Raw genomic sequence first — 27,804 nt, 5'->3', positions numbered from 1 at the left:
CTACCTCTCCCATCATCTCCTTTTTATCCCCATTCCCACCTCTTTAGCTCACCTGAACCAATGAATGGCCGTTTAACTGATCTCTCACAAACTATCTGCCCACCTACTCCAGTTCATTCTTCATGGTTCTACTAATCTTGCACAGTTCAATTATAACTATTTTTTCATATTGCAAATAATGTTCACTATTTCCCCATTACCTACAAAGCTAGGGATAAAAATGCTCCAGTCTGGCTTTCAAAACTACTGTATCAATTAGACTTCCTTTTTAAATATGCAACAGAACCAACTCTGGCTACCTTAAGCAGAAAAAGACATGGGCTAGTTCACAAAATTGAAGTTCCCATCATTTTCCTTTTTTGTATGATTGTTCTCAAAATTTTTATTCTTAGAGAATGTCTGATTCAGCATATCCCCAACTCTTGCTAATAGGAAGACAGGGAACATTTCTTCTTCTTGTTAATAGGAAGACAGGAACAGAGAACAATAGGAAGACTGAAAAGCCACCTGTAACTATGCCCACTGAGAAAAGAAAGTTCTTTCAAAGCAAAATCAGGGTGCTGTTACCAAAAGGAGAAATGAATGGTAGGGAGCAAGACCAAAGAATGTCCACTACATTCAAAATATGGACCCAATTTGGGCTTCCTTGGTGGCGCAGTGGTTGGGAATCCGCCTGCCAATGCAGGGGACACGGGTTCGAGCCCTGGTCCGGGAAGATTCCACATGCTGCAGAGCAACTGGGCCCGTGTGCCACAACTGCTGAGCCTGCGCTCTAGAGCCCGCGAGCCACAACTGCTGAGCCCACGTGCCACAACTACTGAAGCCCGCGTGCCTAGAGCCCGTGCTCCACAACAAGAGAAGCCACCGCAAGAGAAGCCCGTGCACCGCAACGGAGAGTAGCCCCCGCTCGCCGCAACTAGAGAAAGCCTGCGCCCAGCAACGAAGACCCAACGCAGCCAAAAAATAAATAAATAAACTTATAAAAAAAAAAAAATATGGACCCAATTTGACTGAAGTAAAAATGGGGAGGAATTCTGTGCTTTCTTTTCTGAGACATCAGAGGTCAAAATGGGGGAAATAACCACCCATGAAAGCTAATGCCTGATAGTCGCAGTGTCCTTGGGGGTGGGGGAGAAGAGAGGCTAGTGGTTTGAAGGAGATGTTTTTAAAAATGCATGCAAAGATTCAAGATGTCATTGTGAGTCATGAGGATAAAGATAAATTGTTTTCATTTTTTCTGTTATCAACCAATTTCCACATAACTACAATGTCCTTTGCAAAACACCCTATGGTGTTTTTTAAAAATTAAGTTTACCACTGTAATATAAGAACAGCCAGAATTTTATTAGGAAGAAAGTCAGTAGGGTAACAGTATCTTTAGGAGGGTAACAAGTCTTCCACTTCCAAATTCAAGAAAGGGGCAATAATCTCCCGCAGTTCCCACATTCTGCGGCACCCAAGCATTGCAGGGAGCACCTTTCCAAAGATAAACGTAGCATCAAAACATAGTATGTAACATGAAAGTCCAGTGAAGGTGAGGACATAAACATGATGAAAATCCTCAGTGCACATTTCCTAGAAGGAAAGAAAAACATCTGTGTTAAGAACATTCTGAAGGATATAGAGAACAAACTAGTGGTTACCAGTGGGGAGAGGGAAAGGGGAAAGGGCAAGATAGGGATAGAGATTAAGAGACACAAACTATTATGTATAAAATGAATAAGCAACAAGGATATATTGTATAGTACAGGGAAATATAGCCATTATTTTGTAATAAATTTTAATGCAGTATAATCTATAAAAGTATTGAATCACTATATTGTACACCTGAAACTAATATAATATTATATATCAGCTATACATCAATTGATAGATAAGTAAACAAACAAATAAATAAAAGAACGTTCCAAAGAAAACCACACTGATGTGACTCTTGGTTCCTCCACCCATGTAGCTCTATAAATTCAAGTAAGTAACTGATTTCTCTTAAACTCTGTTGACATCTGCAAAAGAAGGAACTTGGAGTAGATGGACCTAAGTCCATCCTAGGGCTAGCACTGGAATTCTAAGATTCTAAAGCCATGCAACAATGAATCCCTGGGTTACTGTGGGGCTCTTTCCTTTGAAATGCTCTTCTCACACTCTAGTAGTTATTGCCATCTCTACCTCACTTGTGAGGTATAGGATGCCTTTTGGGGGGGAAATAAAGGCACAGGCAGTTAGATTTTCCTCAGGGTACAAAATACCATGTGACAAGTGGAATTCAGCTCTCTCTATCAGGGTACAAAATACCATGTGACAAGTGGAATTCAGCTCTCTCTATCAACAGTTTTATCCCAGCACCAGACATGCCCTTTTTGTATTTTATTTATTTGCTTTGAAGTCCTTGCATTATTATTTTCTAATTATAAATGCAATACATGATTGGGGTAGAAGATCTGGAAAATCCAGAACACAAAGAACAAAAGAAATGTCACAGATAATCCAGTTGCTTGGATATAATTACCTTCTATAATAGATTTCAGAAGAGCAAGTCTAGAGCACAGTTAAAGCTAGCTATGGATCTATTTTGTGACCCAACTCAGTGGATTCCATGAACCTGAGCCAAGTTTCTTGGCATTATTGCCACTGGCTATCTCTTGGCAGTTACACAAATCATTGCTTCTACTTCACACATTTATTAAAGAGCCAATGTTCTTAAAATACTCTATTATGAAGAGGCTTTGATGGCTGCTAAGGTGAAGCAGAGATGTCCTGTCCTCAGGGAGCACTAAATCCAGATTTGTTCTTTCTTATGAAAAGAAAAATGACTCACTACCAAAACATATCTAGTAAATAAATACTATATTCCTAAATTCCAAAATTAATCATCTTCAGAAATACTAAGCTGGAACATTCTCAAAGAAACACATTTTAACATTAATTTTTTAAAAAAATTTTTTGTTTGGCTGTACCAGGTCTTAGTTGTGGCATGTGGGATCTAGTTCCCTGACCAGGGATCAAACCCAGGCCCCCTGCATTGGGAGTACAGAGTCTTAGCCACTGGACCACCAGGGAAGTCCTAACATTAATTTTTTAAAGAGAAAAATAGCTTTTTTCTAAATTACATATAACTTGGAAAACAGAGAAATGAAAAAACTATAATCCCATCACTTTAATATAATCAGCTAAGTTTTCTTTTTTCTTTCTTACCTTTCCTCCTTTCATTTATTCATTCTTTCTATTTTATTTTAATTTTTTGTTTTTTCTTTTATTTTGTTTTCCTTTGGTTTGTTTTTCTTTTGGTTTAGAATGTATCCTTCTAGTTTTCCCTTTCCTTCAATGAACACTCCAGGTATGGATGGATTCAGATCTATTTCTTGATACTACTGAATCACTTGATTTTTATTTACAAGTCTATATAACTTAAAGTTAAAATTTTGTTTTCTATTATTCAGCAAATAAAAGAACATGTATAATATTTATTTTAAAAGGCTCAGACATTTTTCTTTGGAAAACATCATAGCTACTAAATCAAAATAAGTTTTTTCATGATATCACCTGTATAAAAACCAAAGGTTAGTGTCATTAATAGTATTATTCATTTTGAATTTATCTTCTGTAAAGAATAAAAACATTCTTTTGACTTTTGAATACTATTTATTTATTTATTTTTCAAAACTTGCCATGCATAACAACATTGTAAATCAACTATACTTCAATTAAAAAAAAAAAAAACTTGCCATGCATAAAACCTTTAATCTTTTTTCCAAATGTTCACATTATTTGTGGTCAATACATAGGGGAAGACTATAAGGGAGCTGAGGGATTGGGGATAATACCAGAAAGAGGCCACTCTCTGAAGCTAAAAACAGCAAAATTGATACAGAATGATTGACTTAGTCTGTAAGATAAACCTCCTCAAAAAAGATAATGTATAAATATGCTTAAATGGAACCAGTGTGTTACCAGTTCTCTGACAAGAGACTGGACAAGGTCTCAGGCAATCTTAACTAGGATGTAATGATGTGATGAAAGATGGCCAACTCAACTGGATTAACTGCCCATATAACACAATTAAGTGATCATCAAAACGCATTCACTTATTTACTTATTTGTCTGTTTGTTTTTGAGATATAATTCACATGCCATAATATTTACCCTTTAAAGTGTACAATTCAGTGGCTTTTAGTTTAGTCACAAGGTTGTACAACCATCACCACTATCTAATTCCAGGAAATTTTCATCAAAATTCCCCAAAAGAACAGTTACTCCCAATTTCCCACAATCCGTAGGCCTGGCAACCACTAATCTATTTTCTATCTACCTGGATTTTCCTATTTTGAATACTTCATATGAATAGAATCATATAACATGTGGCTTTTTGGGTGTGACTTATTTCACTTAGTGTAATGTTTTCAAGGGTCATTCATGTTGCAGCATGTATAGGTAACTTTATTCTTTTTTGTGGCTGAATAATACTCCATTGTGTGGATATACCACATTTTGTTCACCTATTTAATCAGTTTAACCTATTACAATCCCACTAGTAATGTCTGAGGATTCTGATTTCTCCACATCCTCTCCAATGCTTGTCATTGTCTGTCTTTTTAATTACAGTTATCTTAGTGGTGTAAAGTGGTATCTTACGATTTCTGATTTCTTTTTTTTTTTTTTTTTTGGCCATGCCGTGCTGCTTGCAGGATCTTAGTTCCTTGACCAGGGATCTAACCCAGGCCCTGGCAGTGAAAGCACCAAGTCCTAACCACTGGACCACCAGGGAATTCCCAATAGCTCATGATTTTGATTTGCATTTCCCCAATGACCAATAATGTTTTCATTGTGCTCTTTCACTGAAAATCTTTTCATGTGCTTTTTGGTCATTTGTGTATCTTCTGTAAAGAAATGTCTACTCAAGTTTTTTGCTCATATTAAAAATTAGGCTGTTTGTCCTTTTGTTGTTGAGTTCTAGGAGTTCTTTATAGAGTCTGGATACTAAATCCTTAATTTCCAGAATTCTGAAAAAGTTGATTCTGACAATTTTTTCCAGCTCTCTCATTGATTTTATGGAGGAGGAAATTTTCTGGGGTCTTTACTCCACCACTGACATTACTCTTCACTTATTAATTTAATTAATAAATTAATTAATTTAATATTTGTTGAGCATGATGAACATATTTTATATTTCATATCCCCAGTGATCCAGATCTTGCCTTCAAGTAGCCCATGGAGTACTAAGAGAAGACTACAATGGAAATAATTTAATTGCAATAATATGCCGTGGGTACTTTGTCAGGATTATGTGTCAGGTACAGTGTGTACACTCAAAAGAGAGAGCCGAAGACTCTGCTTGGGTTGGTGGTTGGGGATTAAATAATCAAAAAAGCTTTTTTAAGAGATAAAATGGTTTTTATACCATTTTCATTACATTTTTATAAAATTGATTTAACTCAGTATCTGTGCACGTATATGTTTGCGTGTGAAAACATAGCCAGATTCTACTTAACTTTCACATCTTCTCTAATGAGAGAATAAAGCAAAATAAAAAGCTAAAAAAAAAAAGCTTTCTTAGAGGAGAGTACTACTCAGGGCATATATGATAGTGTGACATCTCCAGAAAGAGATCCAAAGAGTCCGAATTTGACAGTCTGTACGTCTTCAATATCATACAAGGAAGAGGCATCCTGTCTAGTAAACAAAGGTTTTTCAAATCAGCTTAGCAGGTACGTTCTTTCAGTGGAGGTGGCTGCATCATAACTTGCAGACACCATCCTTTAAGATTTATGTACATATAGTTATCTAAAACAATAAGAAAGAAATATCTATTATCTATATATCTAATGCAATAGGTATATGTCTTGGGAATTCCCCGGAAGTCCAGTGGTTAGGACTTGGTGCTTTCACTGCCAGGTCCCGGGTTCGATCCCTGGTTGGGGAACTAAGATCCCACAAGCCATGCAATGCGGTCAATAAATAAATAAATAAATAAGTAAAAGAAAATACTGATTGAGAATTTAAAAAATAAGAAGAAAAATACTATGGCTTAATAAACAAATAGACTTTTAAAGAACAATAATAAATATTTATTTAAAAAAAAGATAAATTCTTAGTCAACCCTTGAGGAAATTCAATCTTGCTATAGTCCATTCATTTTGGGGACTCTGTCAGCCCCCAGAGGTCCCTATCTCTAACTTACCACATTGTAATGCAGGGAGGAGAGTTCTGCCCTAAGGGGGGTGGTGAAGCCTGAGGAAGCAGGGGCTCCCTTTCTTCCATTCCCATTTCTTCAGGACTCTGAGAGTCTGTTTTCCCTTCTTGCATTTGGTACATCCCCAACTTTGTATTCAGCAGAGTTATGTCCTTGCAAAAGTTCTGGGAAAAAAAGAGCAATTATTAAAGAAAAATGATTCTAGATGTCTGCCCTTCTCATTGGAGATGATGCAGAGTGCCTTTCCTCTGGAACACTTCAGGGACCCACATTGCAGTCACATATGAATCATGTGAGGAGGTCACTGGCAGGTGCGTACTCACCTAAGAAACTTACACATTCACAGAGTGAGGTAGCACCATGGTAAAAATTAAATGAAACCCACCTGCTAATTCTTAACTACTGGATTATTCAGATAGAAAGATAATTATCCTTTTATTGAATTCATCTATTCAATTTGTTCATCTATGCAAAACATATTTATTGACTGATTCCTACCAGGCACTATTTTAGGATACAGCAGGTAACAAAATAGACAAAGAATGGGCATTCTATTGCGCATGCGTTTTTTAACAAAATTACATGTGCGTTTACAGGGGTTGGGTGACAAGCAATAAACAACTAAACACATATATACATTAGATATTATAGACTACATGCTAAAGAGAAAGTAAATAATGTGATGACACAGTAGCTGAGGTTTGGTGGTGGGAACATCTAGTCTATCTAGATAGGTGGGATGATTAGGCACCTCTCAACAAGTGACAGGTTGATTCCTTCATTCACTGTTTCATTCAGCCATTCACATTTACCTCCATATATAAAATCTTGTGGGAGGAGTTCCGAGATGGAGTCATTTTTCTGGCTAGGGGAGATTAGGGGAGGTCTGGGAGATGAGAGGACATTTGAGCTGAGCCTTGAAGAGTGGATAATATGTAGACATGGAGGATAAGCTCCAGGTGGAGGAACTGTAGAAGCAGCCCAGGGGTATGAGAGCCTGGAAGTACACCACACCTGTGAGATCTTCTGTCCGCCCAAAGCAGAACGTCAGGAGGGGAGAAGAGGTGAAAAGGCTACAAAGAGACCTGTATGTGGCACACTCTCAACTTCTAGGGTAAGAATTACCTCTCTATGTAGATTTAAATCATTTTATTTTATCATTATTTGAACTTGTGTAACTGTGAAATCTTACCTCTATTCTTGCAACGAGTTTTTCCTTTAATTCATGAGCTTCATTACAAGTATCTTCCTGAAAAGACACCCACAATTTTGGATAAAATGGAAGTTATATTTTTTGGTTTATACAATAAAACCTTACTCATTCTGATACCTCTTAGTTGTAAACAGGCTTCATGGAAACTTACTTTTATTCAGTAAAATCCTTCCTCTTAGAACAAATTCATGGTGCAATCATGATAAATTTCAGGAGGTATCACCAAAAGATTAATAAATTATTTTCAATACTTTAAAATATAAATTTACACAATAGCAGCTTATTATAAATCATCTTTTTCTCTATCCATTACTCTCTCCTTGCTCCTTAAACTTCTACCAGGACACTAGTTGGAGAAACATAGTATGTTTCTGAGAAAAAAAGAAAACTATATTTCTTCTAAATATTTTTAATTTATAATATATAAATGTAAGTCTTCATTATGTTAGTTTGAATACCTGGGCCTTATGGTTTAGCAAAAGATCTGTCCGCAAAAAGTGTCCGGTTCCTCCTTTCTTCCCATGTTTCCTTTAAGTTGTCAGTTAGAGAGAACAGGTGGTTTAGGTTGGTTTCTATCAGTAAGATCAAGACATGGGCTGAAAGCAAACCACCCTCTTCTAAGATGTGAATGCCAACTGTACATATGTCCAGAGTAAATAATGCTTTGAAAGGTTTTTAATTAATCATTCCATAATTGACTTGCAGGATATGTTGAAAAGCAAAGCCAGAGCAGAAAAAAAGAGTGTTCTGGGATTCAGGAAAGATGGGTTCTGGAGGTGCCACTTCTAGAAATTGATTCTTAAATAAGTACTTGCAAAAGCAAGAAAAGATATGGATTTCTGAGGCATAGTTTGTGATGGTAAACATTGATTATAAAGCCCCAAATAGCTAACAAAATAAATTTAATAAACCCCCAAATCAAATCCTACATCACATAAACAGTGAAAAAGTAAAATGACACCTAGTGGCCTAGCAAGTTGTTGAAGAAAAAAATGCTAAGTGAAAAAAAGCAAGTTGCAAAACAATGTATATAATATAATCCCATTAAAATAATAATAATATGATAATATATGTATAGAAAAATTTAGAAGAATATAAATATACTAAAATGTTCACTTTATTTTTGAGGGAGTGGGATTATTTTTCTTTTTTATATGAACTAGTTCTATAATGTTTTAATTATTAAAATAAGCATGCATTACTTTTGCTAGAAGAAAAGCTATTTTTTAATGGGGGAGCAAGGATAAGACTGGTTCTTTTCATGTGGAAATATGAACAAGTCACTTCATGTTTTTGAGTTACGCTTTTCTCTTCTGAAAATAAGGGCGTAGACTAAATAATAGTAAGTTCCCGTCTAGGTCTAAAATTCTGAGTCTCTTCCATTGAATTTTGGATTCCATTCACTAAAATTTGAGATTTCTTTGAAGAACTGTTTTTCTTCCTTAGTTATAAAGACATTTTATCATTACCTGGACAAATTTGTTTTCCGTTTCTCCTAATTGCTTTTTAATTTCCATGATCTTCTCCTTTAAAACTAAAGGATATAGAACAAAAGTTGTAATGAATGATGTGTGGAATTGAAACAGAACAAATGACGATTTTTAGAAGAATGCTCATTCATGATCAAATAGTTTGAGATTTAACAGAAGCTACTTTTTTTGCATACTGTTCTGGGTGCTGATCTCCAAAATCAACATTAAATCAAATCAACAAGACATCATTGGCCACGTCCTATGTAAGTGGCCACTGAGCTAGGCATTGTGCTTGTTGTGAATGTTTACCCTCAAACTGCTTATAGAGGATGTATAATCGACACCCTTTTTTTTTTTTTAACAAGTTCATTCATCACCAGCCCCAGAGTTGTGTGATTTAATTATTTAGAAAGGAGCTGTGAGATACTAATCACGTTTTACATGGTGCCCTAGCTTATTTACATAGTAAATATCTTGACACAATACTTATCAAAGATAATTGTACCAAAGATAACTGAGATAGGAGTCAGTCTCAGGATGAAAATTATATTCAAATGGAGATTTCAGAAAGCTTCTTGGACTTGGTGGCTCAATATCAGGCAACAACCAAAGGCCACTTCAAGGTCCTTTCCTCAGCTTGAAAATCTCTTAAATTTGTTTCTGGGGTGTGTGTGTGTTTGTGCGCGTTTAAATACTTTCACCAATCTTCCCCTCCTCTCTCTTTCATGCCTTTCTGAGTCATTCCATTTACTCATGAAAAATAAATGAGCCGGGCTTCCCTGGTGGCGCGGTGGTTGAGAATCTGCCTGCCAATGCAGGGAACACGGGTTCGAGCCCTGGTCTGGGAGGATCCCACATGCCGCGGAGCAGCTGGGCCCGTGAGCCACAATTACTAAGCCTGCGCGTCTGGAGCCTGTGCTCCGCAACAAGAGAGGCCGCGATAGTGAGAGGCCTGCGCACCGCGATGAAGAGTGGCCCCCGCTTGCCGCAATTAGAGGAAGCCCTCGCACAGAAACGAAGACCCAACACAGCCAAAAAATAAATAAATAAATAAATAAATAATTTTTAAAAAAAAAGACTTTAAAAAATAAATAAATAAATAAAATAAATGAGCCAATACATGTGATATTACTTTATTATTATTATTAACTTACTTCTCCTTTAATTTTCCCACTCTGTTTGCCGTTCCTATATTTATTTCTAACAATCTTCACTTTTCCCTCCACCAGAGTAAACCTAGAGCCATTTCTACTGACTTTGCTTCTGTAACAATTATATTTAAAATTTCTTACTTATTATATTACTGTATTTGTTTTTACACAGCCTTTCCCATCAGCCTTTAGTCTTAAACCGAACTTGTGTCAGTTTTTTAAAGTCGGGACTTCCCTGGTGGTCCAGTGTTTAAGAATCCGCCTTCCAATGCAGGGCATGCGGGTTTGATCCCTGGTCAGGGAACTAAGATCCTATATGCCGCAGAGCAACTAAGCCTGCATGCCACAACTAGAGAGCCTGCGTGCAGCAACTAAGACCCGACGCAGCCAAAAATAAATAAATAAATAAATATTTTTTAAAAAATGAAAACAGTTAAAAAAAATTTTTTTAAGTCACAGTTATTGAGGTATAATTTACATAGAGTAAAACTCACTTTTTAAAAGTGCACAGTGCTATGAATTTTGACATATGCATACTGTCACTGGCATGTAATCACCACTACAACAAGATGTGGAATATTTCCATCACACTCCAAATTTCCTTGTGTCCCTCTGTCAATCTCCTCCTCCCTTTCCCCACTGGACTCCAGTGACCACTAATCTATTTTTCATTCTTATGGTTTTGCCTCTTTCAGAATGGTACAGAAGTGGAATCATGAGTCTAATCTTCCAAGTCTGGCTTCTTTCACTTAGCATAATGCATTTGAGATTCATTTATGTTGTTGGATGATTAAGAAATCCGTTCCTTTTTATCGCTGAGTAGCATTCCATCTTGTAGCATATACCACAGTTTATCCACTTACCAGTTGATGAATATTTGGGCTGGTTCTAGTTTTCAAGTCCGTGCCCGTTTTTTTAGAGTGTATACAAAGCTGTATATTTCCAGGACAGAGAATCTCCATACGTATTTGTGATGCCTTCCCTTTTCATATATATATATATTTTAATGCTATTCTTGTCTGCTTACATTCTTTTTATGTATGTATGTATGTATGTATGTATGGCTGTGTTGGGTCTTCGTTTCTGTGCGAGGGCCTTCTCTAGTTGTGGCAAGCGGAGGCCACTCTTCATCGCGGTGCGCGGGCCTCTCACTATCACGGCCTCTCGTTGCCGAGCACAGGCTCCAAACGCGCAGGCTCAGCAATTGTGGCTCACGGGCCAAGTTGCTCCGCGGTATGTGGGATCTTCCCAGACCAGGGCTCGAACCCGCGTCCCCTGCGCTGGCAGGCAGACTCTCAACCACTGCGCCACCAGGGAAGCCCTCATATTTTTTTGCATTTGCAAAATATGTCTGTTTTTATTTATTTATTTATATTTTTTAATTTAATTTTTTATTTTATACTGGAGTATAATTGGTTTACAATGTTGTGTTAGTTTCAGGTGTACAGCAAAGTGATTCAGTTATACATATACATATATCCATTCTTTTTCAGGTTCTTTTCCCTTTTCATATTATCCAAGCCTTGTTGGTTTGTTTTTTAACCTCACCTTCATTTGCCTTACTCTCTTCATTCTTTTTTAAATTATTTATTTATTTATTTATTTATTTATTTATTTATTTATGGCTGTGTTGGGTCTTCATTTCTGTGCGAGGGCTTCCTCTAGTTGCGGCGAGTGGGGACCACTCTTCATCGTGGTGCGCGGGCCTCTCACTGTCATGGCCTCTCTTGTTGCGGAGCACAGGCTCCAGACGCGCAGGCTCAGTAGTTGTGGCTCACGGGCTTAGTTGCTCCACGGCATGTGGGATCTTCCCAGACCAGGGCTCGAACCCGCGTCCCCTGCACTGGCAGGCAGATTCTCAACCACTGCGCCACCAGGGAAGCCCTCTTCATTCTTTTGATATCCATCCCTCCCTATCCCTTCCTCCTGCTGAAATCTACATTCCTGTAATACTGCTGACTTTTGGAGGACATTTTTTAAAGCAGAATATTTCTTGGCCCTTGTCCTCTTCCCTTTCTTCATAGTTTGCAATTTCCAAAGCCCTAGATAGTGGGAAAACTCTTGACTTTTCAACTAGCACAAAATGAGGTTGCTATGTCAAAATGTTGCACTAAATCTCAGTTAAAAGTAGTTTTTTTTCCTCAGTGAAAAATCTGTGCTTATCTGTAGATGGCTTTTCATATGGGAGGGGTCTAAATAAATATTACCTTCCAACAATAAAAGAGGCATTTTTCTCCTTTACTTCTTTCGAAATCCACTTAATTTAAATTTGGCTTGAACTAAAGCAGAGGCTGGCAATTTCAATAAAAAGAGGTAGTCAGACACAGACTTTTTCCATTTTTATAGGCTTTTCTTCAAATGCCTGAAGTTTATTAGAGAAGAAAAACTACGAGCCAGGGCTCTGAAGTCCAATTCTTATCCAAAGTTGATCACTACTTTTCTAACATTCTATGACTCTTTTAAAAAGGGAAAATTAAACCTTTCTCAGAAAAGAGTCTCTAAGAAATGCAAGGACACAAAACAATAGGAAAACTTTGGAGACTGTGAAAACTAACACAAGAACTCTTCATGAAGGCATCAAAGACAAACACAAATATATCTCTTACATTCTAAGGATGCAGTTCTTCACAAATATGTATTTCCTGCATGTTTTCTCTGTACTGTTATGTCCTGGGATACAAATATTAAGAGAAGTTTTCCCTTAAGGAACTCAGCATTATCTTAAATGGCATCGAGATATAAACCTGCCAAATTTGACTGAGTTTCTAGGTAGAACAGAAAAATCTAGACTTTTAGTGTTGTTAGAGAATAGAAGTGGTGGTTCCCAGATGAAATGTGCTCAGAACTGACCACCAGAGAGCTCTCCTCCTTGTGACAGAAGATGGGTTTTAATTCTTGTTATGACCTGTTAAACAATAAATGGGGTGGGAAGAGGTGGTAGAGTCCCCACAACCTCCCAAATTTTCTTCCAGGCCTCCAGCTTACCTCGATGTTTGCCCCCTGATCAGAGTCAAGGTCCTGGTGTGACTTCAGCTTTTCAATTTGGTCCTCCAGGGACATCAGCTCACTTAATAAGCTGCAAACAGACCAAGAGATGGACTAAGTCCTGTGGCTTAAGAAAAATCCCCAATGGATCATCTTTTTTGATCTTGAAAGATCATTTTTGACCTTTCAAAAATGAAATCCTACACCTATATAAGAGGACTCTTGGGTAGTAATTGTGTTGGAATGGGAAGTCATAAATGCAATTCAAGAAAGTAAAAAACATTCTAAGTAACCTAGATAATAGTAAAGAAGTGTAGTCCTAGCTGGATATAGGAGCAGAAATGTAAAATGACTAAAATGGAAGCTTAGTTAAATTTCTAGGAAAAAAAAACCCACAGAAAATCTTTGGGACCTAGGACTAGGCAGAGTTCTTAGTCTTGACACCAAGGGTGCTACCCATAAGAGGGAACATTGATAAACTGGACCTCATCAAAATTTAAAACTTTTGCTTGGCCAAAGACTCTCTTTAATGGATTTACGTGTCACATATCCAGCAAAGGTCTTATATCTAGAATATATGAAGAGCTCTCAAAACTCAACATTAAAAAAAAACCTTGCAATTAGAAAATGAACAAAAGACATCACAGACTTTTCACCAAGAAGATATGTAGATGGCAAATAAACACATGAAATGATGTTCAACACTATTAGTTATTAGAGAAATACAAATTTAAACTACAAGATGTCACTGTAAACTTACCAGAATGGCTAAGGTGAAAAATAGTGATAACACTAAATGTTAGTAAGGATGTGGAGAAATTGGATCACTCATACATTGGTGGGAACATAAAATGGTATAGCCACTCTGAAAAATAATTTGGCAGTTTCTGTCAAAACTAAAAACAAACTTACCATATGACCCAGCAATTTCACTCTTGGGCAATTATCCCAGAGAAATTAAGACCTGTTTTCACACAGGAAGCTGTACACGAATGTTCAAAATAGCTACATTCATAATAGCCAAAAACTAGACAGAATATATATATGAACCATGCCATGGAATACTACTCAGTGATGGAAAGGAAGGGACTGTTGATACATGTGACAATCTGGATGAACCTCAAGGAAATTATGCTGACTGTAAAAAACAGTCTCAAAAAGCTACATAACTGCATGATTGGATTTATGTAACATTCATGAAATAACATAATTATAAACACATGGAACAGATTTGTCTTGCCAGGGGTTAGGGATGGGTGGGAGAGAATGAGTGTGACTATAAAGGGGTAACACAAAGGAGTCTTGTGCAATGACACAGGTTAGAATCTTGATTGTGCCTCCTTGTGACAGAAGAGGCTACACTTGTGATAAAATTGCATAGAACTATGCACACACACACACACAAATGAGTGCACTTGTAACTAGTGAAGTCTGAATAAGCTCGGTCGATAATACCAATATCAATTTCTTGGTTTTGATGGCATATTAGAGTTAGGCAAGATGTTACCATTTGGAAGGCTGAGAAAAGGGTGCATGGGACTATCCTGTATATTTCTTTGAAAACTCCTGTGAATCTATAATTATTTCAAAATAAAAATTATAACAAGAGAATATTATTAATATTTTTAGGCCAATACATTTGACAATTTAGATGAAATGTGCAAATTCCTTGAAAGATACAATCTACCACTAAAATATACTCAAGAGCTAGATAGCCTGAGTAGCACTATAACCCTATATATCAGTAAAGAAATTAAATTTGTAGTTAAAAATCTTACCACAATAAGATCTCCAGGCAATATGGCTTCACTGGTGAATCCAACCAAACATTTAAGAAAGAAATTATGCCAGTTTTACACAAACTCATCCAGAAAATAGAAAGTGTGTGAAAACATCCCAATTTTTTCTATGAGGCAAGCATTACTCTGATACTAACACTAGGACATTACAAGAAAGAAAGACACAGGTCAATATCTCTCATTAACATACATGTAAAAGTTCCATTTTGGTAAGCTGAATCCAACAACATATAAAAAGGATAATATATTATGACCAAGGAGGATTTATTCTGGGAATTCAAGGCTGGTTCAGCATTCAAAAATCAATCACTATAATTCACCATATAAAGAGACTTATAAACAAACAAAAAACATGATCATTCATAGATGCGGCAAAAGCTATTGAAAAAATTCAGTATCATTTCTGATTTTAAAAACAACTCAGTAAACTAAGAATAGAAGAAACTTTCTCAATCTGAGAAAGGGCATCTTTAAAAACAGACAAAAACCCAGATAATATCACACTTAATACTTTTCCTGTAAGATTGAGAACAAAGTAAGTAGGTCTGCTATCTGCTGTCACCCCTCCTATTCAACATCGTATTAGAAGTTCTAGCCAATATAATAAGGCAAAAAAAAGAAGTAAAAAGAATACAGATTGGAAAGGAAGATAGAAAGCTCTCTCTATTTGCAGATGACATAATTATCTATGTGGAAAATCCCAAATAACCTATAAAAACTACTGGAACTAATAAATGAGTTTAGCAAGGTCACAACACAAAGTCAGTATACAAAAGTCAACTGTATTTCTATATATTAGCTATTAACAATAAGAAATTGAAAAATTTTAAGTACCATTTATAATAAAACCAAAAACATGAAATACTTAGGTGTAAATCTAACAAAATGTGAAATATCTGTACACCGAACACTATACAACTCTGATGGAAGGAATCAAAGAAGACCTAAATAGACAGAAATACTGTGTTCATGAATCAGAAGAGTTGATATTGCTAAACTGTTAATTCTTCCCAAATTTATCTATAGATTAATGGTAGTTCCAACCAAAATCACAGCAAAATTGACAGGCTGATTGTAAAATCTACATGGAAAAGCAGAAAAAAAAGTTAGAATAGCCAAAACAATTTTGAAAAATTAGAACAAAAATCAAGGACCTACTATATAGCACAGGGAACTCTGCTCAATATTCTGTAATAACTTAAATGGGAAAAGAATTTGAAAAAGAATAGATACATGTGTATGTATAACTGAATCACTTTGCTGTACACCTAAAACTGACACAACATTATTAATCAACTATACTCGAATATAAAATAAATTTTTTTTAATTTTTAAAAAAAGAAAAGAAAAAGAAAAAAATTATCAGATAATAAAAATTAGTATTTGACTTAGAAAAAAAACAGAACAAAATTGGATAACGCTCACTACCTAATTTCAAGGCTTAATATAAAGCTACAGTAATCAAGGTAGTGTGGTATTACTGAAAGTATAAACAGATAGATTATTGGAACAGAATATAGAATACAGAAATAGATTCACACATATATGACCCACTGGTTTTCAACAATGATGTAAGGTTATTCCATAGGAAAAGTAAAACTCTTTTCAATAAATGTTGCTGTAACAACTGGATATGCATATGCCAAAAAAAAAAAAAAAAAGAAAAAAGAAAGGGATCTTGGGATATACACATGCAAAAAAAAAAAAAAAAAAAGGAACTTTGATCTCTACCTGGTATGGACTGCATGTTTGTGCCTCCTCAAAATTTATATTTTGAAACCCCAGTGGCCCAATGGGATGGTATTGGGAGGTGGAATCTTAAGGAGGGAGGTAGGTTTAGATTTAGCCATGAGGGTGGAGCCCCCATAATGGGATTAATATCCTTATAAGAAGAGGAAGACCAGAACTCTCTCTCCCCACTGCAGGAGAAAACAGCAAGATAGTAGACATCATGCAAAATATCATAGTCATTTTCAAACAGTTTGTCAGTTTTTTACAAGTATAAACATACACCTATTGGGACTTCCCTGGTGATCCAGTGGGTAAGACTCTGCACTCCCAATGCAGGGGGCCTGGGTTTGATCCCTAGTTGGGGAACTAGATCCCACATGCATGCCGCAACTAAGAGTTCACATGCCGCAGCTTAGAAGGCTGCACACCGCAACCAAAATATCCCGAGTGTGCAACTGAGAGCCGGCGCAGCCAAAACAAACAAACAAAAACAAAAAACAACAAAAAAAGTACACTTGTTATAGGACCCAGCATTCCAACTTCTGATTATTTACCCAAGGAAAATAAAAATGTATGTTCACACAAAAAACTACATGTGAATGTTTACAGTGTCTCTATTCATGCTTGCTAAAAAAATCTAAATGTGCCTCAATTAGTGAATGGATAAACTGTGGTATATTTATATAATGGAATAAAAGATATAATTTTACTGTATGTGACTTTTACACTAGTTTCAAAAATGGAAAGAAATTTTAATGTGCAGAATTTGAATTAATAAAAACACAGAATCTTTTAAAATCCAAATATTATTCATGCTCTGGAAGAAAACAAAAGGCCATTTTGAATAGGATAGTCAGGATAAGGCTGATGTAAAGAGATGTTTAGCTGTAAGGTATGGTGATGTTTAACTGAATGTAAAGAAGATATTTAACTGAAAGGTAAAGAAACATCTAGAAGAGTAGCCCTGCATTAGGAAAGAGTTTCGAATGTGGCAGGAAGGTTCAGAAGGCCAGAGGAATTTATTTCTAAAAATAGCTTCCATTTATTAATTGTTTATTATGTACCAGACTCTCTATTAAATGCTTTACATACGGTATTTTATTTAATACCCACAGTAAACCAATGAGGTGGCTGTCATTACTCCCTTTTTATAGAATAGGAAAGTCAAGGCTTAAAAAAGGTTGATTACCCTATCCAAGAAATGTCAATGTCAGGATTCAAACCTGGGTCCCTCTGAGTCCAAAGCCCACTCTCTTTATACCAGTGGCGGGACAAATAACTTCGTTTCTGTTTCATCTTGAAACTTTCCACTTAAATTCAGATATGCATTAACAAATAAACTTTAATAGTTTTTTCATGCCATACTGGTTGGATCCCTTTGGACAATACTGGATAAAACTCAAGGATCATTGGGAACTTCAACACGTCCTTTTGATAACTATTAATGTGGCTTCAAGGAGAGAGCCTCTGAGGGAAGTCCTTCCCTTGGGAGAAGAGAGAGCAAAGATGCAGATAACTTATTATCCTAAAGACTTTACCACTTTAAACCCAGAATTTCTTAAGTTTCTGAAGCTATGAAACTTTTCATTATTTTCTGACCAACCCTGACACCCTACAATTACCTCTTCACTGTGTTTTCTGTTAGGTTTATTTTTTGTATAATACTTTTAATTTTTTCCATCCAGCCTATGTGATCAGCTCCAAGTTCTTTCACTTGTGGACCCATCTGTGTATTCCAGTGGTTTAGCTGGAAGAACATGTTCTCCTGACTCCTACAGAAATAGTATTACAATCAGTTTTAAGGTAGAAAATGGGAAAGCCTGAAACCCTCTTTCTCTGGATGGCAAATTGGTCTGCTTATTCATTTTCTGTCACCAAAATGGGCCAGGTAGGTACTTAGGCTTCAAGAAAGGAGTTTGGACATTTATTTAATATCCATTTTAACAGATCTTCATAAGGCTGGAGAAAATAAAGCATGTTTTACATTCAGTAAAAAATATAGATATATTTTTAATTTCCCTGCATGGAATGAATGTTAAATATTTCAGGATGGTGGTTGCATCTTGGTGAAGGAGAAGAAGTTATACAATAGGGAAAGGGTCCATAAGGATTTAACGGTACATTTTTAATAGTAATTATAATAATTTTCATCTCTAGAAAATTATCTGAGAGTGATGAGACATGTGTTAATCCCAGGCTCCGAAGAAAAGTGTGTAATGAGAACTCCACGGCTTTTCCTACATCCCTAGAAATGTCCTTCTTCTGCATTCTTGCTGGAACATGTAGGTAGTTACTTGTGCACATGAGTGCTTTATGGTTCAAGACATGTATGGATTTTAAATCTTCTAGGCTGTCCCTAAGTTCTCTGCTAAATTTCATTTTCCCCTCCACAAAACGTTATTAAATGTTCCCTCTTGCACGCTCCAGGGCTTACCGTTCAGGGATGTTCTCCTTTGAAAACTGCAAAGTTGCGGACGCCTGGGGATCTTCTTGTTGAACGTGATCTCTTCCTTGCTCATCCTGTTCACTCTGCAGGTCCTGGTCATGCCCAGCCTCCAGCTCCAACATATCCTGATAAAGATCATGAAGAAAGCAAAGCAGAACAAAAGGGTTATCACAAGAGGTGGTGGCCCCTCTGTGGTACCCATGCCCCCTTCTCTGGGGGCAAGCACATAGCCCCTCTCTGAGGCTGGAGTCTTCTGATGCATCTGTGAGATAGGCTGACATGCCCTCCTGCTCTGTGACAGAGGAAGGCTGGGGCAGGGACGTGGAGAGTAGAGAGAACAGATCAGTTTCTTATTGAAATATCTGTGTAAATCACTGACCAAGTCAACAGGAATAACATTCACATAGATCTACAAATAGCCTTCATGTACATCATTTCTTTTAATTCTCATGATAGCCCTGAGGTGGATAAAGGTAGGTACTGAAATCCCCTAGGCCATTCCTATTTAGTGATTTGGTCAAGGTCATATGGTGTAGTGAGTTAAGTGATGACCCCAAAAAGATATGTCCATGTCCTCATACGAGGGGCCTGACAATGTGACATTATTTGGAAAAAAAAAGAAAAAGGGAGCGGTTTTTGCTGAGGTAATTAAGTCAATAATCTTGAGATGAGATTATCTTGGATTACCTGGGTGGGTCCTAAATCCAATGACAAGTGTCCTAATGAGAAACAGAAGAGGAAAAGACACAGAGAAACTCGTGAAGACGGAGGCAGACTGGAGTTTATGCAGCTACAAACTAAGGAATGTCTGGAGCCAGCAAAACCTGGAAGAGGCAAGGAAAGATTCTCCCCAAGAGCCTTCAGAGGGAGTGTGGGCTCGCTGACCCCTTGATTTTGGAATTCTGGCCTCCAGAACTAAGAGAGAATACATTTGTGTGTGTGTGTGGTTTTAAACCACCAAGTCTAATTTGCTATAGCTGCCACAGGAAACCAGTCGACATGGCTGGTAAGTATATGGACCAGAACTTGAACTAGGTTTTCTGATTCCAAAACCATGGAATTGTATTTAGGACTTGGGTTCAGATTAAAGAATACCTAGTCCCTACCACTGGCACTCTCACAACCCAGTGTCACCTCACCAGTGATGTAGGTTTATTATCACATTTACAGATGAAGAAACCAAGGCTAGATTTTCCAAGTATTATGTGACTCCACTGTCTCTTATCTACCTCTTCATAAATAAAAAGCATCCACAATTTCAATTTCTTTCCACCAAGTCTTTGACCAGGATATTCCAAAGCAGCAGAAACACTGTGATATAGAGAAAGATACCACATTGGGAACCAGAGGACCAGAGGTCTAAGTCTTGTTCTACTGCTGTGGATGTTGAACAAGTCACTTAACCACTGTAAAGCTCAGCTTCCTGACCTGTAGTAAGAAAATGGGGCCAGATCATCTCTAGAGATCTATGTCCAATAATCGATGGTGATATTTCTTATCTTTATCAGTCATTTCACGGTAATGGTTAATATACTGCAAAAGAGTCAAAAGGGAGAAGTAGAAACAAAAAGAGTTTTTAAAATCTGCAGGACTGAACACATAAAGAAATGTGTGTGTTTTTTAAATAACAGACTAAACATGTATTTGCACGAAATACACAGTCTAAGGGCATTATTTTCCATTTACAGGCAGCTCTTTGAAGAGCTCACATGTCTCCTTTTGGATGTTTCCTAGGCACCACAAACTCAGAAAGTAAAAAAATGGAACTCATCATATTTCCCCTCTACCTTGTTCGGGTTCCCCACCCTTGCAAATGGTCTCCCTATCCATCCAGATGCCTCTGCCAGAAACCTGAAAGAAGTTCTTGAATTGCCACGGGAGACATTCTTTTCCCTCTTCATTACCTATGTTACATCCACTTTGTGCATACCCACTAATACCTGTCATTTAAATCGGTGTACTTTTTTCCCATCCCCCCAGCATCACTGCTCATGGCAGCCCAGACAGGGCCCTACTTTGAGTCCTCATCAGTTCTTGACTCCTGTTGATGTCCTGGCTTCCCGTCTGCATCCTGCTCTATCCCTACCTCAGTGTCCTGCCTGCCTGCTTGCCTGTCATGCCTTTTCCTGCACCCTTCTTCTCTCACAACACAGTTTCTCTTTGGCTTCATTATCTTTGCATGTGTTGCTCCTTCTTTCTGAAACGCTTTTCTTCCCTCCAACTCATCCTTCAAACCTCAGTTGTCATATCGCCAGTCTTCTCCCTGTACAGCCCTCCCTCCCTTGTACCTCATGGCTCATCTGCTACTTCTAGGATGGATCTTACACAGCCACGTTCCTGTCTGAGTCCCTCCTAGCGTGTGAGCTCACTGAGAGGAAAGGATTTTATATATATATGTACCTTAGCACATAGGGGATCCTCAGTAAGTGCTTTTAGAATAAATAGGCTTCAGAAACAGTCAAATACATTCTGCTTGTGAGAGATGCAAACAAAAGCAGGAAATAGGAAAGTCTGTTCACTGACCTGGCATCCGAAATCGATACTGTATGTAGCAGTGCCAGGGATTAGCAATGTGAAACCAGAGCAAAATATTCATTTCTAAGTATTTTAGGGGGTTTTGATGGTTAGACATGGCAGCTTTGGCAGTCTGGCTAAAGAGCCTATTTTGTTAATTAAACCAACAATTTTTTCTTTACTCCTCTTAATTCTTTGTCCATTTTCTGAACCTGTCCTTTAAATCTTTCTCTTATAAAAGACGAAGATAAGATTATGCAAAGTAGAGACCTCCTGGTTTGTTTTCAGAGAATAAGAGAATAAGGTTTCTTCCTCAGGAAGTCATATATTTGTCCTTTTGTTAGCAGATAGCCACATTTTTTAATAATTATTTGTTAATTATGTGATTGCCTATGATTTATTTTTATGTAATTATAGAATTTTCCATATAAACAGACATAAAGAAATACAATCATAAATTTAAAAAAATATTTTGTTAAACCGTTATGCCCTGATTTGAAGTTTGTAAGAAATAGTCTATAACAATGCCTTATACTCTGAGAGTGTGTACTATCTGATAAACTCTTACAGAGTGAATAATTTTATTATCTAATTAGACTTATTCTGTCCTAGGCCAACAAGTGATGATATCACCATTCACTGACTAAGAGGATTCAGCAGGGTTCACTGAACCACAAGTACAGGGAAGTTGTCCTGGAAAAGTAGTTCTAATGGTAGCAGCTCTTACCTGGAGTCCAGGGACAAGGCCCCTGCAAAGAATCAGATGATGCTATTTATAGAGTTATACCTTCAATTCATGTGTTCCCTAAGATCATCCCTACGATCACCTCAATTTCCCTATTTTCTGTTCCCATCCTAAGACTACTCTTCTAATTCAGTTCCTATTATTCTTTTTTTTTATAACAAGTATCTGTCTGTCTGTTTCTTTCCACTTTTTGTCTGTCTTATTATTATCTATACTCCACACGTCTAATTCCGTTCCTTCACACCTTCTATCCCCTTCTATTTCTTTTGTTTCTTTTTTTCCTTACTGCAGAGTCCTTGAAGGTTAAGTCCAGTTTGGGATATTCTTTGAGGACCTTTCCTTCTATGGATTGTAGAGTTAGCCATCCTCAAATCCAAAATGTATTCAAAAGAGAAGTAGACAAAGAGATGAATCCTGAACTTCCATAGGGGGCTGGATAAGCCTAGGAGTAGGAAATACCCACTCTATCATTTCTGTATGTTTTTCTGACTGGTTGAAACCACCTTCTTCTATAGCCAATAGCCTGGGGAATCTATAGAGAGATCTGCTCATCAATAATAAAAGGGGTCTTGGCCATGCATTTGTTTTCAACTAAAGGAAAGCATAAACCCTCTCCAGGACAATCTGAGGCATTTTGTCCAAATTTCTCCATTCCATGTCAGCTGGGTGACTGAATTTCCGACTGAGAGAGGTTCAGACTGAATTAAGAGTAAATGGGTGCTCACTTCAGCAGCACATATACTAAAATTGGAACAATATAGGGATTAGCATGGCCCCTGCACAAGGGTGACATTCAAATTCGTGAAATGTTCCATATTTTTTGTGAAAGTAAAAAAAATCCCATTTTAAACTGCATCAAAAAGAATAAAACACCTAGGAATAAACTTAACTAAGAAAGTGAAAGACCTATGCTCTGAAAACTATAAAAAAATTAATGAAAGAAATTGAAGATGATAGAAGGAAATGGAAAGATATCACATGCTCTTGGATTGAAAGAATTAATATTATTAAAATGGCCATACTACTCAAAGCAATCTACAGATCTAATGCAATCTCTATTATTTAAAATATCCAGGACATTTTCCACATAACTAAAACAAATAATCCTCAAATTTATATGGAACCACAAAAGCACCTGAATTGCCAGAGCAATCCTGAGAAAAAAAGAACAAAGCTGGAGGTATCACCCTCCCAGATTTCAGACCTTACTACAAAGCTACAGTAATCAAAACAGCATGGTACTGGCACAAAAACAGACACACAGATCAATGGAACAGAATAGAGAGCCCAGAAATAAACCCACACATCTATGGTCAATTAATCCATGACAAAGGAGGCAAGAATATACAATGGAGAAAGAACAGTCTCTTCAGTAAGTGGTGCTGGGAAAATTGGACAGCTACATGTAAAGCAATGAGATTAGAACATTCCCTCACACCATATACAAAAATAAATTCAAAATAGTTTAAAGACCTAAATGTAAGAATGGAAACCATAAAATTTCTAGAAGAGAACATAGGCAGAACACTCTTTGACATAAATTGTAACAATATTTTTTTTGGATCTGTCTCCTAAGGCAGAAGAAATAAAGGCAAAAATAAACAAATGGGACCTAATTAAACTTAAAAGTTTTTGCACAGCAAAGGAAATCATCAACAAAACGAAAAGACAACCTACTGAATGGAAGAAAACATTTGCAAATGATGTGATCGATAAAGGATTAATATCCAAAATATATAAGCAACTCAATATCGAAACAAACAACCCAATCCAAAAACAGGCATAAGACCTGAATAGACATTTTTCCAAAGAAGACATACAGATGGCCAACAGGAACATGAAAAGATACTCAACGTTGCTAAATTATTAGAGAAATGCAAATCAAAACAATGAGATATCACCTCACAACTGTCAGAATGGCTATTATCAAAAAGTCTACAGGGCTTCCCTGGTGGCGCAGCGGTTGAGAATCTGCCTGCCAATGCAGGGGACACGGGTTCGAGCCCTGGTCTGGGAAGATCCCACATGCCGCGGAGCAACTGGGCCCGTGAGCGACAATTACTGAGCCTGCGCGTCTGGAGACTGTGCTCCGCAACAAGAGAGGCCGCGATAGTGAGAGGCCCGCGCACCGCAATGAAGAGTGGCCCCCGCTTGCCACAACTGGAGAAAGCCCTCGCACAGAAACGAAGACCCAACACAGCCATAAATAAATTTAAAAAAAAAAAAAAAGTCTACAAATAACAAATGTTGGTGAGGATATGGAGAAAAGGGAACCCTTGTACATAGTTGGTGAGAATGTAAATTAGTGCAGCCACTATGAAGAACAGCATGGAGGTTCCTCAAAAAACTAAAAATAGAACTACCATACAATCCAGCAATTCCACTCCTGGGTATATATCCAGAAAAAATGAAAACACTAATTCAAAAACATACATGCACCTCAATATTCATAGCAACACTATTTATAATAGTTAAGATATGGAAGCAACCTAAATGTCCATCAGCATGAATGGATAAAGAAGATGTTGTGTGTGTATATATATATATATGTATATATATATACACACACACACACACACACACACACACACAATGGAGTACTACTCAGCCATAAAAAGAATGAAATTCTGCCATCTAAAGCAACATGAATGGGTCTACAGAATATTATGTTTAGTGAAATAAGTCAGAGAGAGAAAGGCAAATACTGTATGATATCACATGTGGAATTTAATAAACAATACAAACAAATGTGTATAGCAAAACAAAAACAGACTCACAGATGTAGAAAACAAACTAGTGATTAACTAAAGGGGGGAGCTACAAAATAAGGGATTAAGAGATACAAACTACTATGTATAAAATAGATAAGCAACAAGGATATATTGTATAGCACAGGGAATTATAGCCAATATCCTATAATAACTTTTAATGCAGTATAATCTGTAAAAATACTAAATCACTATACTGTACATCTGAAACTAATATAATATTCTGAATCAGCCATACTTCAATTAAAAATGAGTAAATGGATCTCTCTAATGCATCTATTGGAAGACAATCTGCAATCCAGGGGGCAATTCTACATACAGTAATTTGCTCTGAGGTAAAAAAATGTCACAGTTATTTCACAAATCCCAAGGACAAAAATAAGGTAATGTGCAATTCTTTGTATGGGAATACTAGTAAGTCCCTTGTGTAATAACAGCAGCCTTCAGAGGAGAGAATGCCTCCATCTTGATTTTTAAGCCCTGAACATCTCACACCTATTATGAGGAAACCTTGAGATAATATCCTTGCTGCTTTGAGATATGAAATATGAAGTTCCTCTCTTCACCCACTGTGACATTTAAGTCTGTCCCTTACCCATTTTTTAGTCTCCAAATCATGAAGGAAGTCAGTTTGAGAGTTTTCAGAGAAAATGTCCTCATCATCTGATCTGTCCAAGATGTGGTCCATTTTGGTAAATTCCCTTAGTAAACTGTAAGTCACACAACTGAAAAAGATACTGTTATTATGTCTTCGGTCTATAGTTTAGGCCTGCCCTAAACTTCTCTAGAGGGAGAACACTGGATCTTTCCGGCCCCAAAGAGCACCTGCTATTCTTGTACTGATTTCATTCTGTGTGAATAATGTCTAGTGTAGTGCATTACATGAGATAGGAATAGAGAGGCTGGATAAATATTTGTTGACTGAATCAATAAATGATTCAAAGTGAGATTCTGAATTCTGAAGCCATTGCAGCTCTTTGTGTGTATATGCAAATGTGTGTGTAAAATAAACAAATAATAAATAAATATCCTTCTTTAAAAAGTAGAGTTAAAAATGTATCATATGGTTCAAAGGAAAGGAGTAAGTCTGTGCTACCATCATGATTTCTAGACCCAAGACGTCCTCCTCCCAACATTTACTAGTTTCTTCTTTATTCTTCCACAGAGATTCTATGCCTAAATAAGCAGCTATGTTTATGTAAATATATACATGTCTTTTTTAATACAAATGAGAGGATATTATCTTGGAGTCCATTTCATATTAGTACCTATAGAGCTGCCTCTTTTTAAAAATTGTTATATGATATTCCATCATGAGGCTATATCATAATTTGCTAATCAGTTCTTTATTAATGTTTATGGACACTGTTTCTAATCAATTGCTACTGCAAACAATGCTGCAGTGAATATCCCTACATACCTATGTGTATACGTACAAGAGTATCCATTGGATAACCCTAAAAATAGAATTGCTGGGTCAATAGATACATATATTTTAAATTTTTGATAGATTTTACCAAATTATGCTTTGAAGAGGTTAAATCCATTTACACTTTCAGCAAAAATGATGAGAGTGCCTGTTTTCCCACTCCTTTTCTAAAACCATGTGTTAGAAAAGTTTTTGATCTTCGCCAATCTGGTATGTTTAAACTGGTATCTCACTGTAGTTTTAATCTCTTTTTATGAGTAAGGTTGAGCATCTTTGCCTGTACATATAAAACTCATTTGTACTTCCTTTGCTATGATAATCCCGTGTCCATCCCCTACTGGACTATTGTTATTTTGCTGGGCTGCATATATGTGTATAGATGTGCACACACACACTCACACACTCAAGTATACTTTTGAATGAATTGCAATATACTTGTGATGGAGGCCTAAGGCAGTGGTTTCCTATCTGTGGGTCTTGAACCCTGAGTTGGGGGGCATTCTATACCTACCCTGATAGAAAGTGGTCCTGGAATGTATATACATTTCTATAGATTCAATAAATACTGCTGAATGTTTCCAAATGTATATGCTACTGTTATTAATAAATTATAAATGGATTTTAAAACATCCTTGATATCATAGTAGCATTTTTGACATGTGAGGGGTTCTGGAAAATCTTTTCCTTTAGAAAAGTTCTGCCAATTTAAAAAGGTTATTAACCATTGGTTTATATTAGTATACATTTTTATCATGTATAAATATTTAACAAATATTTATATGAATGTGTGCTTCCTCTACTCTAGAAACCATATTAAATGGTTTATATCTTTAGCAGGTTAAGATGATGAAGGCACCAAACGATCAACGTTTTTTCACAAATTGAGACTAGAATCTTGACCATTTCTATTCAACTGATGTCTGCCTAGTTTATGACCACAGGTCCCTTTACTATCTCACAGGACCTACCACAGTAGATATTCGTGAGATCAAAATTAGAAGAATTATAGAGAAGAATGTCAGCCCCAACCCTGAACTTGGAAATCTCGTCATTCGGTCCTACCAGGCTGAGGAAGTCTCCAGACAGGACCCCAGAAACTGCCCCTGGGAGCTCAGCCCTGACTTACTTCTGCATTGCGCCTTCAGCCACATGGATGTTTTGGAGAAAGCCATTGTTTTTCTCTGTCAACTCTTGCTCCTTCCCAACTGGCTTCATCTGCAGAAGCATCTTGACACTTAGCTTCGTGAGAGCCATTTCTTCAGCACTGCAGGGGCAATGGTATATTTCTTTCTATTTGTAAATTGATGTTTGTTTTACTCTTTTCCTATCGTTGACAATTATTTCTAATTTTTCACTGCTGTAAA

General features: G+C 36.8%; 1 protein-coding gene and 1 non-coding gene across 2 annotated transcripts; one reads left to right on the top strand and one right to left on the bottom strand.

The window, feature by feature from the left end:
• Positions 1-1,377: 1,377 nt before the first annotated feature.
• Positions 1,378-27,694, bottom strand: SMCO2 (single-pass membrane protein with coiled-coil domains 2). The gene is given in 9 exon segments (XM_059934953.1): positions 1,378-1,544; positions 1,547-1,575; positions 6,176-6,351; positions 7,380-7,432; positions 13,005-13,099; positions 18,161-18,310; positions 18,973-19,109; positions 25,607-25,721; positions 27,567-27,694. Coding segments are annotated over 9 exon segments (1,050 nt in total).
• Positions 22,961-23,064, top strand: LOC132373907 (U6 spliceosomal RNA). The gene has a single exon (XR_009505563.1). It is a non-coding gene; the product is annotated as a U6 spliceosomal RNA (small nuclear RNA).
• Positions 27,695-27,804: the final 110 nt, after the last annotated feature.

The sequence above is a fragment of the Balaenoptera ricei genome, chromosome 10 (genome assembly GCF_028023285.1).
Source record: "Balaenoptera ricei isolate mBalRic1 chromosome 10, mBalRic1.hap2, whole genome shotgun sequence".
In the NCBI taxonomy this organism is placed as follows: domain Eukaryota; kingdom Metazoa; phylum Chordata; class Mammalia; order Artiodactyla; family Balaenopteridae; genus Balaenoptera; species Balaenoptera ricei.
The sequence above is the reverse complement of the archived record's forward strand: the minus strand, read 5'-3'. Positions and strand labels throughout refer to the sequence as shown.